Source organism: Phocoena phocoena, chromosome 3, assembly GCF_963924675.1.
Source record: "Phocoena phocoena chromosome 3, mPhoPho1.1, whole genome shotgun sequence".
Taxonomy (NCBI): domain Eukaryota; kingdom Metazoa; phylum Chordata; class Mammalia; order Artiodactyla; family Phocoenidae; genus Phocoena; species Phocoena phocoena.
Window position 1 is genome coordinate 148,673,545 of NC_089221.1, and position 16,455 is coordinate 148,689,999.

General features: G+C 47.5%; 1 protein-coding gene across 1 annotated transcript in view; it reads right to left on the bottom strand.

The window, feature by feature from the left end:
* SH3PXD2B (SH3 and PX domains 2B) overlaps nt 1–16,455 on the bottom strand; it is a 107,019-nt gene that overhangs the window by 28,215 nt on the left and 62,349 nt on the right. Inside the window, exons 5-6 of the mRNA XM_065874654.1 lie at nt 14,259–14,350; nt 5,839–5,864 (exon numbers count right to left, since the gene is read on the bottom strand). Coding sequence (XP_065730726.1) covers nt 5,839–5,864; nt 14,259–14,350 — 118 coding nt within the window. The remainder of the gene's footprint in view (nt 1–5,838; nt 5,865–14,258; nt 14,351–16,455) is intronic.

Below are 16,455 nucleotides of genomic sequence, written 5' to 3' on the forward strand. Positions count from 1 at the left end.
CCCTGGTTAAATACTAAGACATATCTGATAAGTAAATGAAAAGATATCACAGAATATGGATGATGTAAAGGGACATCTGAGTTCAGACACTCCAGAGAGAGGGGGCAGCACTTTTAGAGAAGCAGGCTGAATGTGATGGGAAGGCAGTCTGGCTTTTGCGGCCACTGGGCCCTGGTTTTCTGAAAGTCCTGATTCAAAGGATTCCCTTCTATTGTTTCCATAAACCACTGAAATATCCATTTATACATTTCTGTGTCCAAATACACCCATAATGAGCCGATTTTGTGCATCTGTTCCCAACTCTGTTGGGTAGTATCTTATTGAAATTGGCCATGGTGGGAGTGTTTACACCATGGAAAATGGCAAATGCCACAAAGCAGGGCTTCCCATCAGAGAGCTGGTCGTGAAGTATTTACCAGCACGCCGTTGCACCCCAGCCTCTGGCATCTAGAAGCAGCACAAAAGCCCTCTGTTAGAACCATGCGTTCTCTATTTCTGATGCGGAAAATCAGAGCAGGGCATTGCAGCCGGGTGAAGAAGGGTCACCGCTTCTTGGCTCTGTGACCATGTTCTAGCCATTCACCCTCCCAGGCTGAGGGTAACGGAGGGAAATGGGAGGGCCCCAGGGCAACTCTGCCCCTTGCACCCTGAGTGGAAAAAGCATGAGAAGAGAGAAAGAGAGGAGAAAAAAGAGACGGAAGATGTGGGATGAAGGTTCAGAAGTAGATTGGGAGGGAAGTAGCCCCACATGAATGCCTATCACAGGCTATACACTGTACATAAACTACCTCGACACAACTGCCCTGGAAGGTGGGTATTACTACCCCCATTTTATAGACAAGAAAACAGAGGCTCAGACATATCAGGTGACTTGCCTTAGATCTCACCGCTACCTGGTGACAAGGCCAGATCCGAACCAGGTCCACTTGGTAGCAGTAGGTGAGGAAAGAAAAGATGATAGGAAGGAAGGCTAGTCTGAGATCTTGCTCTCCTACCCCACAGGTCCCCATGACCGCCTCCCAAGTCTTATGTCTTTGCAGCTCTCAGGGTTGTCTTCACTACTGCCAGCCTTCTCCTCCTCTGTCACCTCCCACCCAGGTCAGGCCGCAGAGCTGATCTCCTTCCAGCCTCAAGCATGACAGACCGCCCAAGACAGCCCGGCTACTTCAGCGGTTACGTCTTTTAGTGGCCCCAGAGCAGGCTGGTCACTGCCCCCTTTCTGCTGTCCCTCTAGACAGTGATCTCTTGACCGTCTCCTTAACCCCCCCGGCACTGTGCTTCTAAGAGGTACTCTTATGTGAATGAGTGCAGGCAGACGCTGGCTTGCTGGAGGCTCCTGGTTACTTGTCCCGGTCATTGTGAGCTTGGGACACATTCCCCAGTGAATGCAATACGTAGAGACTGGGGTCCACAGTTTTTATCCCAGAATATAATCTGCCTCAGGGCTCAGAACCCTAGGAATGCATCTGCCCTTCTGTTTTAACCTCACGTGGGCTGCATCCAGGTAGCCATGCTTCCCTGTGCCTCAACTGGAGACAAAGAACTGGAGAGTGGAGAGAAGCACCCACTTCACAGTCAGGCTGGAAGCTGAGCCTGCTGCCCGGGTTAGTGGCCAGAGACAGCCCAGGTCTCCCAGGCAGCCCAGGTCTCCCAGGCAGTGGGCTCGAGGGGCCAGGAGGTGTCTGTGTTCACGTGTGGGGAATCTCTGCTGCCCCTTGTGGCAACCGTCAGGATCCCCTCCCGCAGAGCCATGGGTCTGATGCGGGAGGACCTTCTTGCTAGCACTCCATCACCTCGCTTCACCCACATCCTCACTACGCCACATCCTTTTCACCAGGGTCTGAGAAAGGCTTCTTGTGGCCAGGGATGTGCAGGCGGGACACCCCGTGATTGGTCTCCATCCTGCCCCTCCAGTCCGTCCATCATACTGCAGCCAGAGAGCTTGCTCAGAAGTCACAAAGATGGTCCATTTTTGTGCAAGGGGAGCTAAGAATGTGTTTTTATACTTTTAAAGATTTGTGAAGAATGAGAAGGAGAATGAAAGGAAGAGGAAACAAAAAATTATTATTAGTGACAGAGTCTGCATGGGGCTTGCAAAGCCTAAAATATTTACTATCTGGACCTTTAGAGAAAAAACATTTGCCAACCCCTGGACTAGAACTTGAATGGCATCTACAAAGCCTCAGTAAATATCTGAATGAAAGAACGAATATTTTAAAACAGCTTTAAGTGACTTCCAACCTCAGGGAGACATTCAAATGCCTCCTCTCACAGCACTTACAACATTTAGTTTTGTTTACGTATCTGTCTTTTCTACCAGACCGTGAGGTTACTTCCCACGTGGTGTTCCCGTGGTGGGAACACCTTTTGCATTTCCCGGGGACCTAGAACACTGTCAGGCACACAGTAGGTGCTTAATAAGCATTGAATGAATAACTGTGTCTGTCCTGTTCACTCAGCACAGAGGCTCAATGAACATTTGTGGCGTGAATGAACAAAGGATGAATGGAGGCATCTAGAAACCCTTCCTGCCCTACACTGCTCAGGCCTCCTCCTGAGAACACACAGTGCTGAGTTCCTGGCAGGCACCTGTCTATCTTACAAGCAACCAAAGACTACTTCTTGCCTGTAAGAAGGGACAGAGACTTTGGATAAGTCAAGGTCCACTTAAGCCAGGTTACTCTGTCCAAAAAGTTCAATTGTTGCTACCCGGTTTTAACAACTAATGGTGGCCCAGTTGTACCACATACAATTCCCAGGATTCTGATCAATGGGCTGATCTATTCATTTCTGCACCAGCTCTCCTAACCAAGTTGCCAACTGACTTGGGTTAACTATGAGCAGGGAAAGGAACTGGGGGACTCACCGCAAACAAGACATGAAGCCAGGAAATGAGGAGGGCAGGGAACAGGGCTGAGGACTCTAGGCTGGCACGAGCACATAAGGTGCTGGCACAGGGCTCAGGGCTGGCACTTCTTCCAAGACTTTCTCAGGGGCCAGGTCTGAGCCTTACATATCCTTCCTGTTCTTCTATGACAGTAGCTTTTATTTCTATTTATTTACTTTTTATAAGAATGTGTTAGCACTGTTTTTTTTAAAAAATATATATTTATTTATTTTGTTGAGCCAGGTCTTAGTTGTGGCAGGCGGCCTCCTTAGTTGTGGCTCGCAGGCTCCTTAGTTGCAGCTTGCTGGCTCCGTAGTTGTGGCATGCATGTGGGATCTAGTTCCCTGACCAGGGATGGAACCCAGGCCACCTGCATTGGGAGGGCGGACTCTTAACCAACTGAGCCACCAGGGAAGTCCAACAGTAGCTTTTAGACTAGTTTCCTGCCATTAAGTGGCTCAGAAAAGAGTGCATGGAGTTGCCTTTTCAGGACCACTTCTTCCAGGGCAGGTTGCCTTCATTTTATCCAGAGCACTCAACTTATCAAAACACCATTCATTTGATCTACTAGGAGTCTCAAACTAGGCTACATAGACCATTTAGGTGTTAGGTGGAGACATCTACTGGTGGAGTGTGATACTGCAACCGGGCTCTATAATGCATAGTAATTGCAGTAGCTAAAAGTTGATGCAGATAGAACTAAGTTCTAGGAGCTACAAGTGTGAAATCAAAGTATTCCTAGATGAGAAATGTCATTCTTGTGGTCCAGCAGGGAATAAGAGGGAAGGAAAAGTCCAGGAGAAAGGAGGAGCTTTGACAGTGTAAGGGTGATTTTATCATTAAGGAAGTGCTATGAAATATTCATGGGACTTCCCTGGTGGTCCAGTGGTTAAAACTCCGCACTTCCACTGCCGGGGTCTCAGGTTCGATCACTGGTCGGGGAAATAAGATCCCGCATTCCATGCAGTGTGGCCAAAAAACAAAAAAACTCCAAACAAACATAAAATATTCCCCGAAGGTAAAGTTCCTCATCTACCACAGAATTTTTAAAATGATGAGTAATGATAAAATAGGCCTTTCTTCCTAGAAATTCACTATACTGCCAGTCTTGCGGAAAGAGCCAGTAAACAAGAGAATATTTCAATAAGCAAAGGGTAGAAAAATCAGGAAGAAAAGGTGCTCCTTAAATAATCACATGATCTGTGAAATTTTGGTGGGAAGATTTTTTTCCTGCAGAATAAGCAGGATTTGAGACCACATTAGCCAAAGTCTGCAGGAACCAGCCAGGCAGTCAGCCACAACAGGGAAACTCTGGAGCGAGATAAGCCTTCGTCAACTCAGAATTCTCACACAGAAATTTCAGGGCTTGGGCTGTCAACCTTAAATCCTTTTTCAATTTAATCAAGGAGGCTTGTTCTAACATAAAGGAAGTGTTCAAAGGTCAGATAAAAAAAAAATAAGGCAAGTCCCAGCATGGGTTCTTAGTCTGAATGAAGAAAGATGCTATTTTCCACCCAGTCGAACTATAAATAAATCCATCCCCCATCATTGCAGGTGAATGATGTAACAGTGGTCACCACAAATTAGAGCTTCTTCTCTCTTTTCCAGACCAGTCCCCTCATCAAGCCTGTCCTGACTGAATACTTTTGTTTTCACAAACCAGAGCTGTCTGTTTCCTCTCTCCCTCCCACCCGTCCCCTCCGGGAAAGTCTCCGCACACTCAAAGCCAGAAACTCTGTGACCAGACGAAGACTGTCTGCTTCTCTTCTCCTCTCTGCTCTTTTCTAAGAAACATATCATTATCCCCAGGGCTCAAGGGCTATTTGTAGCTTTAGCAGGATGCCACGGCTCCAGCCAGTACCTATTAAGCTAGAAAGCAGAGCTGTAAACAGACTGGTTGGGAAAAGACCGGAGTTCACTCCAGATGCCATACCTTGAGGCGAATAAATCCAATTCCTCTCCACTCTTCCTTGCAGGAGTGGCCTTGGGGCCCATAAAGCTGACCACGGGCCTTGTACCCAGGGAGCAGTAAAGGGACCAGAGTTGTTGAATTTGGAATTGTTGCTGATGCTGGACAAGAACACCTGTGTGTTCTGAATTAATAGCAGTAGCATAAAAACAGCACAAACCCGTGTCTCTTACAACATGCCAGGCACTGTTCTAAGTGCTTTATACATATTATTATGAATCCTCTGATACTCCTACAAGGTAGATTACTATCCTTATGCCCATTTTACAGATGATGAAACTGAGGCCCACGAGAGAAGGCATCCTTTTCCACTTTTGGAATCTCTGCTTGGCCTCCTCTCCACCCATCCTTATCAACCTCCTCAAACTTCCTGGAGTTCTAGATAAAGAATTTAGAATTCCAGAAAGCTCTGAAGACCACATTGGCTCCAGATGTGGTATGGGCTAGGGCCTTTGCAGATGTGCAGGATGTTCTTGGGTTGCAGGAGGACAAAGCTGGGCGATTGTGAATCTAAGCTTATCAACCCCAGGCCTGTGAGAACTCAAATCTTTCCTCTGTGCATATTCAAATTCTCACCTTCTCTTTTTTGACATAAGGGTCCTGCTGTCCAGGGAATGGAAAGGGTGTTAGGAAGGAAGAGAATTGACTGTGGGGAGAGTGAAGTGAGTATGGGAGCTGCCTGCAAGAGCAGCTGTCACCGCCCAGATCAGCGGCTGATGGAAGGAAGCACAGAGCCAGGCCTGGTGCCGAGGCTGGCAAATGGATCAGGTCCAAATCGACTGTATGCTTGCACCTCCCAGCCTGCACGCCGTCCCCTCAGCCCCGAATGTCTTTCAGAGTCCATCCATCCATCCATCCATCCATCCATCCATCCATCCATCCACATCACTGTATCCCCCACGTAGTGCCCAGGGCCTGGACATCGCTCAGTAGGGGTAAGCTAAACATCAAATGAGTAGGAGAAAACGGAAAATATTCTTACCAGATTTCTTTTTCCCAACATGTTCCCTGTACAGGAAAGAAAAGGGGTGGGAAAGAGTAATGAGTCAATATCTTTTCTGTATTGCTATGAGTTATTCCATTAGAAAACTGAGATTTTCCATCCCACAACATCTCCAGTGAATGAGTGTAAAATCCAAGCCAGTCCCAGGGACCTAGACTCTTTAAAATAAAAAAAAAAGAATTCCTTTTAATTTTCTCCCTTTGCCTGATAAGTGCTCTGGTGCCCTGGGGACCAGCATCTCCACTCTATTTGTAGAGTAGGGGGCTCTGGGGAGGAGCTGATAGGCAGGGGGTAGAGGTGGGTATGCAGTCTGAAAACAGGAGTTAGGACCTCACACTGCACTGAGCCTGACGCCCACCTCATCAGGCATGGTGGAGGCCTTGCTGCACTTACGAGCAGTGCCCTGAGCTGTACAATTGGAGCAGGAAGCGCTCGGTGGTGAGTGGAATTCACTAAAACCAGGGAGACATCTGGCTAGCAGTGAACCCTGCACATCTCCCTCACGGTGACACAGAGGACACTATTATGGGCTAGAATCCATACAGAATGAGTAATCGCTCCCATAAACTTGTCAACCACGTCAGAGTTTATACACACAACTGCATTATGAACAAAATGTTACAAAGCAGGTTTTACAACATACTTTTAAGTAAATTATCCCGTTAGTAAAAAGCTTTCCGATGTTATAAAAAGTAAAGGGAGGTGATAGGGAGGTGATAGGATGGTTGGGTTGAGATAGATATTGTGGCAGCAGTAACATTAGCTAATACTACAAAATTCCTAATAAATGTTATTACCCTGTGCTAGGACCCTGCTAGGCACTTTTAGTTCACTCATTTAATACTCATAATAACCACAGGAAATAAGTACTCTCTTGGTGCCCATTTTACAGATGAGGAAAATGAGGCACAGAGAAGTTAAGTAACTTGCCAAAGGTCACACAGCTTGCAAGAAGCACAGCCAGGGTCTGAACCCAGGCCTATCTCCATTTTAAAAAATTGAAATATAATTCACATACCATAAATTTCATCCTTTTAAAGTGTAGAATTAACTGTTTTTTAGTATATTCAAAAAGTTGTGCAACTACTGCCATCAGCAAATTCCAGAAAATTTTCATCACTCTCAAAAGAAACCCTGTACCCCTTAGCAGTTCCTCTCCATTTCCATTCCTTCCAGCCCTGGACAACTATTAATATGCTTGCTATCTCTAAGGATTTGTCTATTCTGGACATTTAATATGAATGGAGCCATATAATAGGTGGCTTCTTGTGACTGGTTTCTTTCATGTGACATGTTTTCAAGGGTTGTCCACGTTGTAGCACATATCAGTGTTCATTCCATTTTATGGCTGAATAATATCCCACTGTGTGGATAAACCACGCTTTATCTGTTCATCAACCAATGGGCATTTGGGTTGTTTCCACTTTTTGGCTATTATGAATAATGCTTTTATGAACTTTGTACACAAGTTTTTGTACGGACATATATTTTTATTTCTCTTGATTACAGATGTAGGAATTGAATTGTTAGGTAATATGGTAACTCTAGGCTTAACTTTTTTTTTAAGATTTTTTTTTTTGGATGTGGACCATTTTAAAAGGCTTTATTGAATTTGTTACAATATTGCTTCTGCTTTAATGTTTTGGCTTCTTGGCCCCGAGGCACGTGGGATCTTAGCTCCCCGACCAGGGATGGAACCTGCATCCCCTGCATTGGAAGGTCAAGTCCTAACCACTGGACTGCCAGGGGAGTCCCTAGGCTTAACTTCTTGAGGAATTGCCAGGCTGTCTTCCACAGGGGCTGCACCATTGTAGACTCCCACCAGCAACATAGGAAGGTTCCAGTTCCTGCACGTCCTCAACACTTGTTGCTATCTGTCTTTTTGATTCTACCCATGTTAGTGGGTATGAAGTGGTATCTCACTGTGGTTGGAACTTGCATTTCCTGATGGCTAAGGACGCTACACTGAGCATCTTTTCATATGCTTCTTGGCCATTTTTGTATTTTCTTTGAAGAAATGTCTATTCAGTGTCCGATTTTAGAGTCTGGATTTCTAACCACCATGTAATAATGCTTTCAGTGTAACCTCGAAAGTGGGGGAGCAGGGAGCTAAGCCAAGCCCTGGAGCTTGGGGCTGCCCTCCTGTGTGTCTGGAAGGAGGGGCTGGGCTGGGCCAGCCATTACCCAGTGGCACTCAGTGTCATTCTCCTGTGCAGGGGAGGGGGAGGGTGACAGTGGAATATCCCAGCTCACATTTCCTGCCACTCATTGTGGACAGCGTCCTGGTCAGAATGCTACCTGGACTGGCCCACAGAACCCTCACATCAACCCTTAAGGGTCACTCCATTTCGCACATGGAGACACTGAGGGCCAGAGAGGTGAGGCATCTCTCCCAGGATTGGAACCCGGGAAGCCTGGCTGGAGCTCACTCTCCTGACCACACCCTGGACTGTCCTGTGGGGCAAGTTGCCTCTTAGCTGCTGGCTCCAGGACACACCAGCAAAGGTCTCTTAAGTCTACTTCCATGTAAAGCCCTCTTCCCTCGTTGCCATCCAGGCTGCGGCCTGAGCCATGGTCTGGGATACCTGAAATCCCAGCTCCCACACTACTGCGTACCCCTGCTAGCTGTCTCGCTGTCCTAGCTGGAGCACGGGGGTGAGGGGCAGCAGGGGGCTCTTGGTTTCAAGCAGCAGCTTGTGTGAGCTCAAGCAGGCACGTTATTTTCTGTGCGACATGCTTAGGGTGATCTCAAGTTTACCCAGGAATGGTAGCGAAATGGTGCTCCTCTAGGAGCACCATTCATTTCTTCCCTTAGAAACTGCTGGGAAAGACTCCCAGTCTCCATCACAAGCCCTAACTCAGGTCTGAGTATCAGAATCCTGACCAAGGGACCAACCTCACTGAGCACCTGCCCTCACCATTCATTACTGCCTAAACAACCGAGGCCCAGCTGAAGCTGCCTGCTGTGGCCCCAAAGCCACCCTTGGGGTTCTCAGCACCCTCCTTCCCTCCTTCCTCCCTCCCTCCCCTCCCCCCTTCCTTCCTTCCTCCCTCCCTCCTTCCCTCCCTCCCTCCTTTCTTCCCTCCTCCCCGCTTCCTTCCTTCCCTCCTTCCCTCCCTCCCTTTTCCTTCAAAGGCCGGCTTAAGGACAGGAAGGCATCACTAGGTAAGCACCTGCCATGTGCCTGACACTATCACTACCTTTTATGAGCAGGATATTGCCTAACCAAGATGAGAGCAAGGTTAGCCATGCCCATTTTACTGATGAGGAAAGAGAAGCTCAGAGAAGTCAAGTCACTTGTCCAAGGTCACACAGAGGGGAACACACAAAGAGATTGAAAACGTCCCTTTCCTTCCAGGAAGCCTCTTGGAACTAAATACATCTATTTCAGCAGGATGCTGGTTAGCTTATCTCAGCTGTTACTTTGTGCTTTCTTGGGGTACAGTCTAGGCTGTGTTTTGTATTTTTAGTGGATGTTCTATTTGTGCATGTGTTCGTGTACGCACAGGCCACACGTATCCACATGCTCACATGGCCTTTCCCACCAGTATAGAAGCCCCTCTGAGGGCAGGTGCTGTTTTTCTCTTGTATTATTCCTGAAGGAAGAAAGGGAAGTGATCATTAAACACTACAGATTGTGGTCTTTTTTGTTTTTAAATAAATGGAGCAATAAGATTTCTTCTAGCCGGTCAAAAGGTTCTAACCAGAGGAAAAAACTTTAGATTTTCACCACATGCCAAATGTTGAAATGAATTCTAATTGATTTAATGAGTAAATATTAAAAGAAAACCCAAAGCATAAATCAACTAGAAAAAAATTAAGGGAACTATCTTGTGTCTGAATGGTGACTGTCCTTCTTAGACTGAAAGCAAATGAAAGAAATCACAACTAAAAAATTGGTCACTGGATTTGACTTCACAAAAATATAAAACTTACGTACATCATAAAATCCAGGAACAAGATACAAATGCACAATAAAAGGGACAAATATTTACCACAAATACGGAAAAGGCTAATTCCTTACTATATAAACAGCCTGTACAAATCAATAATAAAAATAGCTCAGGGCTTCCCTGGTGGCGCAGTGGTTGACAGTCCGCCTGCCGATGCAGGGGACGCGGGTTCATACCCCAGTCCGGGAGGATCCCACATGCCGTGGAGTGGCTGGGCCCGTGAGCCATGGCCGCTGAGCCTGCACGTCCAGAGCCTGTGCTCCGCAAAGGGAGAGGCCACAACAGTGAGAGGCCCGCATACCGGAAAAAAAAAAAAAAAAAGCTCAAAAAATGTCCAATGGCCCCTAAGGCCCCAAAGGCAGGAACTAGGCTTGTTTTTCTGGACTTTCAGTGTGGGTGGCAGTTGTGGGAAATGTTTGGCGAGTTAACACACTTGAATGGTTGACCCTGTCTTTGCTGGTTTTCGCCCAGAGATGTGGGGGAAAGGAGAGCCATCTGGAAGGCCTGAGATGAAAGATTCTGGTCCTCCCCTATGAGAACAAGCATCTCCACATGGTACCCACTTCTTCCAGTGATGTACAACAATCAAACGGACCAATTAGCTTCTCTCTTACCATCTCATAAAAGATCGCAGAACCCATGCACCTTGGCCCTGGCAGCCAAGGAGATGTGAAAACTGTGTACCTACTATGTGCCAGGCGCTGTGCTCAGCACTTCACACACATAGATTCAAGCCTCACAGTGACTGTGGGTCCCACATCCACGGATTCCACCAACCTCGGATTGAAAATGTTCAGGAAAAAAATTCCAGAAAGTTCCAAAAAACACAACTTAAATTTGCTGTGTGCCTGGCAACTATAGAGCATTTATATTGTATCAGGTATTATAAGTAACGTAGAGATGATTTTAAGTACGTGGGAGGATGCGCGTAGGTTATGTGCAAACACTATGCCATTTTATATAAGGGACTTGAGCATCCGTGGCTTTTGGTATCCATGGGGGGTCCTGGAACCAACCCCCCTGCCGGTAATGAGGGACGACTGTACTATTATTCCCATTGAAGAAGTGAGGAAATGGATTTACCTTAAAAGTATAGGAACAAAACTCTAACTCCAGGAAACTGGGGAACAGATCTATCTTTTTTTTTTTTTTTTTTTGCGGTATGTGGGCCTCTCACCGTTGTGGCCTCTCCCTTTGCGGAGCACAGGCTCCAGACGCGCAGGCTCAGCGGCCATGGCTCACGGGCCCAGCCGCTCCACAGCATGTGGGATCTTCCTGGATCGGGGCACGAACCCGCGTCCCCTGCATCGGCAGGCGGACTCTCAACCACTGCGCCACCAGGGAAGCCCAGGTCTATCTTTTGAATTATCAAGCATAATACCCTGGGGGGCTCACCACGATTTCAGCCCCCAAACTCCAGAAAACTAGCTGCTGAGCATGTCCTAATTTTCCCACCATTATTTCGTTTCAGTCTCCCAATAACCCCATAATGTGGGTGGGGCAGGTGACGTGGTCTCATTTCACAGATGAAGTAAGCGAGGCAGAAGGGGAGGGGAGGGGATTGCTCTGCCCGGGTGGAACAGCTGGCTGTCTGGCCAGCAGACTGGAAGCTCCCTGTGGGCACAGACTGCATCTGCCATGTCATCTCTTTGTCCCCCCGTGCCCAGCCCGTGGGCTTGGCATTCAGCAGGTCCTCGATACCTATTTCCTGAATGGATGAACAACGCTGGTGCTCCGGACCGGGAACAGCGCCGGGTCTAGAATTCCCAGTCCTATGTTCCTTCTAGAAGCCCAAGCCAGCCAGCAAGTAGGGAATGTGGGGCTGTGGCCACCAGAGAGCATGACAAAGCCCCCAAACAGCCTCCCTGACATGCCGGCTCCTCTAGAGGGCTGGCTCCCACCCTATGTTCCCCAGTGTCCTTCCTCCCTGCACGAAGGTGCCTGGACTCTTCTCAAGCACAGCGGGCTGCCCCTGGCCTGGCTCTCTCCCATCTCTGTCGATAAGTTGGGCTGATGCCTGCTCGGAGCTGGGGACCCACTCACCATCCTCGCCAGGCAGGAGGCCAAAGACATCTGAGCATTAACATTCAGAAGGGGCGCCTGGGCGGCGATTCTTAACCTCAAGTCCCTGAACGGGATTTGGCACAATTGAGGACCTCCTGAAACAGGGGGCATTTTTCTCGGGAGAAGAAAGAAAGCTTTTATTGGATTCTCCAAATGGTCCACGATCCTCCCCAAAGTTAAGATCTCTGGGAGGCTGAGACGAGGTAGAAGAAAATCTAGATGTCACCACGAGACAGGAGACAGGCGCAGGGGTGGGGAACAGGCTGCCCGGAACCACTCGGCTTAAAAGTGGCCAAGCAACCTTCCTTGTGAAAGTCCATCAACTGGACGTCTTGAACAACTCTGGGAGTAAAAACACCTACAGTTGGGTATCCAGAGAGGGAAAAATACCATGGGCCACCACTTTTTGAGCGCTTGGCAGGTGCCTGGAATTTTTACTTGCGGCAGCCATTCCATCACCATTGTAATCGTGAGGCTCACTGCTATTCCCATTTCACAAGGGGTGAAATCGAGGCCCAAGGCTACACAGCCCATGAGTGGTAGAGGCAAGATTTGAACCTGGATGCACCCAAATGCAAACCCAAACTCACCCAGACTCTTAAGCCCAGTTGTCCCTTCTGTGGGAGGCACACACACAGAGCTTATGTGAAGGCTCAGGCAGACCTGGGGAAGGTCCACCTCGCCTCTTCCAACCCGTGTGACCCTGGGCAAGTCTCTTTCCTTATTCTGAACCTCAACTTCCTCATCTGTAAAATGGGAACGACAGCTCCTACCTGGCAGTTTTGTGATAGAATGAAGTAGAAACTGAATATGTTAAGCTCCATATTCTTTGATTCACTTCACCTAGAAATTAGAATCAAAGCCAGGGGCTACCAGCCTGAGTTAGCAGTTTAACCCTGACTGCCTGGGAGCACTGTAGACAAAGGTCCCTTGAGAATTTATCACCATGTCTTGTTATGTCCATAAAAGCTGGGGACTGTTTACCAGGCACAAATGCTAAAGACACCAAGAACAGAAATATTAGCCAGGATGGGCTGCAGGCCCATTAGCAGATTTACACTTATTCTGTATCTTTTCAAAAGAAATTCATGTGTTGGCAAGACGTTCCCTTGCGATGTTTTGATTCAAAAGATTTACTGTGGTCCCTTACGGAATGTCATTCCCATGCTTCTGTGTGCTGGCTCTGAGAAGCTGTATTCACTTACTCCGTGCTTGTCACAGGAAATGGTATTTATTGCAATATGTTGACTGTAGAAAGTTTCATCTGTGTGGTAGTTGAGCCATTAGTCCTGAGCGATCAGCTCACCCTCTGTGATCTCCGAACTTGATTCTGCATGTAGCCGCATGTATATATATAAATGGCCTGATTTCATGTGTTAAAGCTCTTTGCTGCTTTCCTTACAGGTCTATTTAAAAAGTAAGCTTTGTGAGTTCACCAGATTCACTTCTAGAAAGCAACATGAGTTTTTCTAGCTCAACCTACATAAAGTACTTAGCACGTGAACGCTGAACCGATGTAAGCCTGGGTCATTACTGCTGTCCTGGGCAGTGAGTTACACTCAGAACTAAGAGGACCAGTTCACACTTCTCCCATAACAGCGCCTGGCTGGCACTTCTCAGCCCTTCCTGACGGGGCCCCAGTGGACTCCTAACCCTGCCAGCTCTTGCTCCTGTGACTCAGGACAGCCCAGCACCTGTGGTCTGTGTCCTCCTCCCCCACTGCGATTTCTCCATTAGACAGATCCTTTCTTTCTGCAGACGTATATGATGCCTTTCCCCGAAAAGGGCTTTTAAAAAAGCATCATGCATCAGTCAGTGTTTCATGCTGGCACAGCTGTTGGTGCCATCAACTCTTGGTGTGTAAAGGCCAGCAGGCGGGTGGTATTGAGATTCTGTGTGATGTGCACTGCGGGGCTGGGGAGATGCACTGCCTGGCATCTGGGAGCGCAGCCTGTCCACCGCGGGGAGAAGTGAGATCAAACCCTGGCCCCGTCATTCACTAGCGATGGGACCTTGAGCAGGTCTCAGTCAGTCACTCGCTCACATCCCTGATGGTCCTGGGCACATCTACCTTTGAGGACAAGGCACACAGTCTCTGACTCAAGGGCTCACCGTCTCCCCTGTTCAGGTATGGTGGGTAAACACAGGGCATTAGGGAATTCAGTAGTGCACTCAGCCAGCTTCCTTCACCTGTAAAACTCAGCTATGGCTACCTGCAGTCACTACGAAGACTACATGAAGTGAGGCCCGGCAGGGGCTCCACTGATGTAATCTAGTTTAATTTTTACTTAGCTTTCCTCCCATTCCTCCTGGGGCTGGCCGGCCCAGCAGGAAGGAGGGCTGTTAGAGTATGCTCTAAGGAGATCCACAAACCAACTTACTCTTTGGGGGGATTCAGGTCCTCAGGTCTCGTTTCAAAGAACTGCAGCACCTCATCACACTGAGAAATGTAGGGGGGCAGCTGGATCAGGGCCTGGAGAAGAGACACACAGGTGAGCCCAAAGGAAGGGAAGGGGTGTCAGGAATGCCATTAAGTCAGGAGTCCTCAGACTTGGGCAGGCATCAGGATCACCTGGGGGGCTGGGCCCTACTCCCAGAGTTTCAGATTCAGTAGGTCTGGCGTGGAGCCTGAGAATGTGCATTTCTAGCAAGTTCCCTGGTGATGTTGCCACTGCTGGTTTGGGGACCACACACACACACACACACAGTATATATACACACATATATATTACAGGCATATTTGGACAAATAATATGTACATATTTAGACAAAGCAATAAATTGTGAACAAGGTCCTACTGTACAGCACAGGGAACTATATTCAATATCTTGTAATAAACCATAATGGAAAAGAATATGAAAAAGAATATATATATGTATAACTGAATCACTTTGCTGTACAGCAGAAACTAATATAACATTGTAAATCAACTACACTTCAATAAAAATAAAAATTGTGAATTTCATGCCATGTCATTATTCTTCTACATCACCATCTCTCCTGGATACTGGTGCCTATCAGATAGATATCTCATGTTTTATTCAACTAGCTGCTTACCGGTGAACATTTAGGTTATTTCCAACATGTCTGCACGTCCCAACTCATGGATCTGAAGTGTTAAAGTGAAGGGACTATGTTATGATTTGGGTAGAAGTTAGAAGTTCCCAGATTAACAAAAGGTTGAAACACCCGGGACGTCCCAATGCCCAAGTCCATGTTGATCTGCCCCCTCGGCTCATCAGTTACAGGAGCCTCATCTGTCCCTGCCAATGGGCTGGAGGAGGTGGTGAGGGGCACGAAGTGGGCCCAGGCATTTATTATGCTGGTTTCTCTACTAACAGGTATTCATTCAGTGATTCAATAGACATTTCCTTTATGCCCAGCACTGCACCGATTTCTGTGGACACAGGACAGAATTATAGGGTACATCCCATTATGAAAGGAGTTGAAACAAAGACATGGCTCCAAAATGAATAAAGAGCTTAGTTTAACAAATGTTTACATAAGCCCCCCTCTGGCACAGGTTCTGAGGATGCAAACCTGAGCGCAGTAGGGTTGTTTCGTGCACACACTCTATTATAAACTGTGCAGGGAGAGGGCTAGTGCAGAGGCGTGAATTTAAACAACACAGGCGTGCTGTGGAGTGAGGCGGGACCCTGCTCTCTCCGCAGATAGGGCTCAGTTCCCTGGTGCCTCTCGTGTGCCTTCTTGCCATGCTGAGTGTTGAGTCTGGAGTGGAAGAGACATGTCTTGTATCTTCCGCAGAAGAAGCCTCTAAAAGCTACCCCCTCACAAAGTGATTTTCCAACCCTAGCATTGGGTTATGATGGACTAATGGAAAGATAGATGGGGGTCTCCAATGTGGTACCTTCTACAACACTTTCAGAGGTATTTTGACCTGTATGATCTATTTTTCCAAGTTTTAAAAAGCTTTAATTTTTAAATTAAATTTTACCACAAATTTTATTGTGGTAAAATACACATAGATCATTACTGTCTTCACCTTTTCAAAAAAATATTTATTTGTTTATTTTTGGCTGCGTTGGGTCTTCATTGCTGCGCACGGGCTCTCTCTAGTTGCGGTGAGTGGGGGCTACTCTTTGTTGCAGCGCACAGGCTTCTCGCTGTGGTGGCTTCTCTTGTTGTGAAGCATGGGCTCTAGGCACACGGGCTTCAGTAGTTGTGGCTCGCGGGCTCTAGAGTGTAGGCTCAGTAGTTGTGGTGCACGGGCTTAGCTGCTCCGCGGCATGTGGGATCTTCCCGGACCAGGGCTCGAACCCGTGTGTTCCCTGCATTGGCAGGTGGATTCTTAACCACTGCGCCACCAGGGAAGCCCCCGGTCTTCACCATTTTTAAGTGTACAATTCAGTGGCATTAAGTATGTTCACACTGTTGTGGAACCATCACCACTACCCATCCATCCAAGAACTCTTCTCACCTTGTAAGACTAAAACCCTGTACCCATCAAACAACAACTTTGCACTAGCCCTCCCCAGCCCCTGGTAACCACCATTCCACTTTCTGTGTGTATGAATTTGCCTACTCCAGGTACCTCATGTAAGTGCAATCATACAGTAT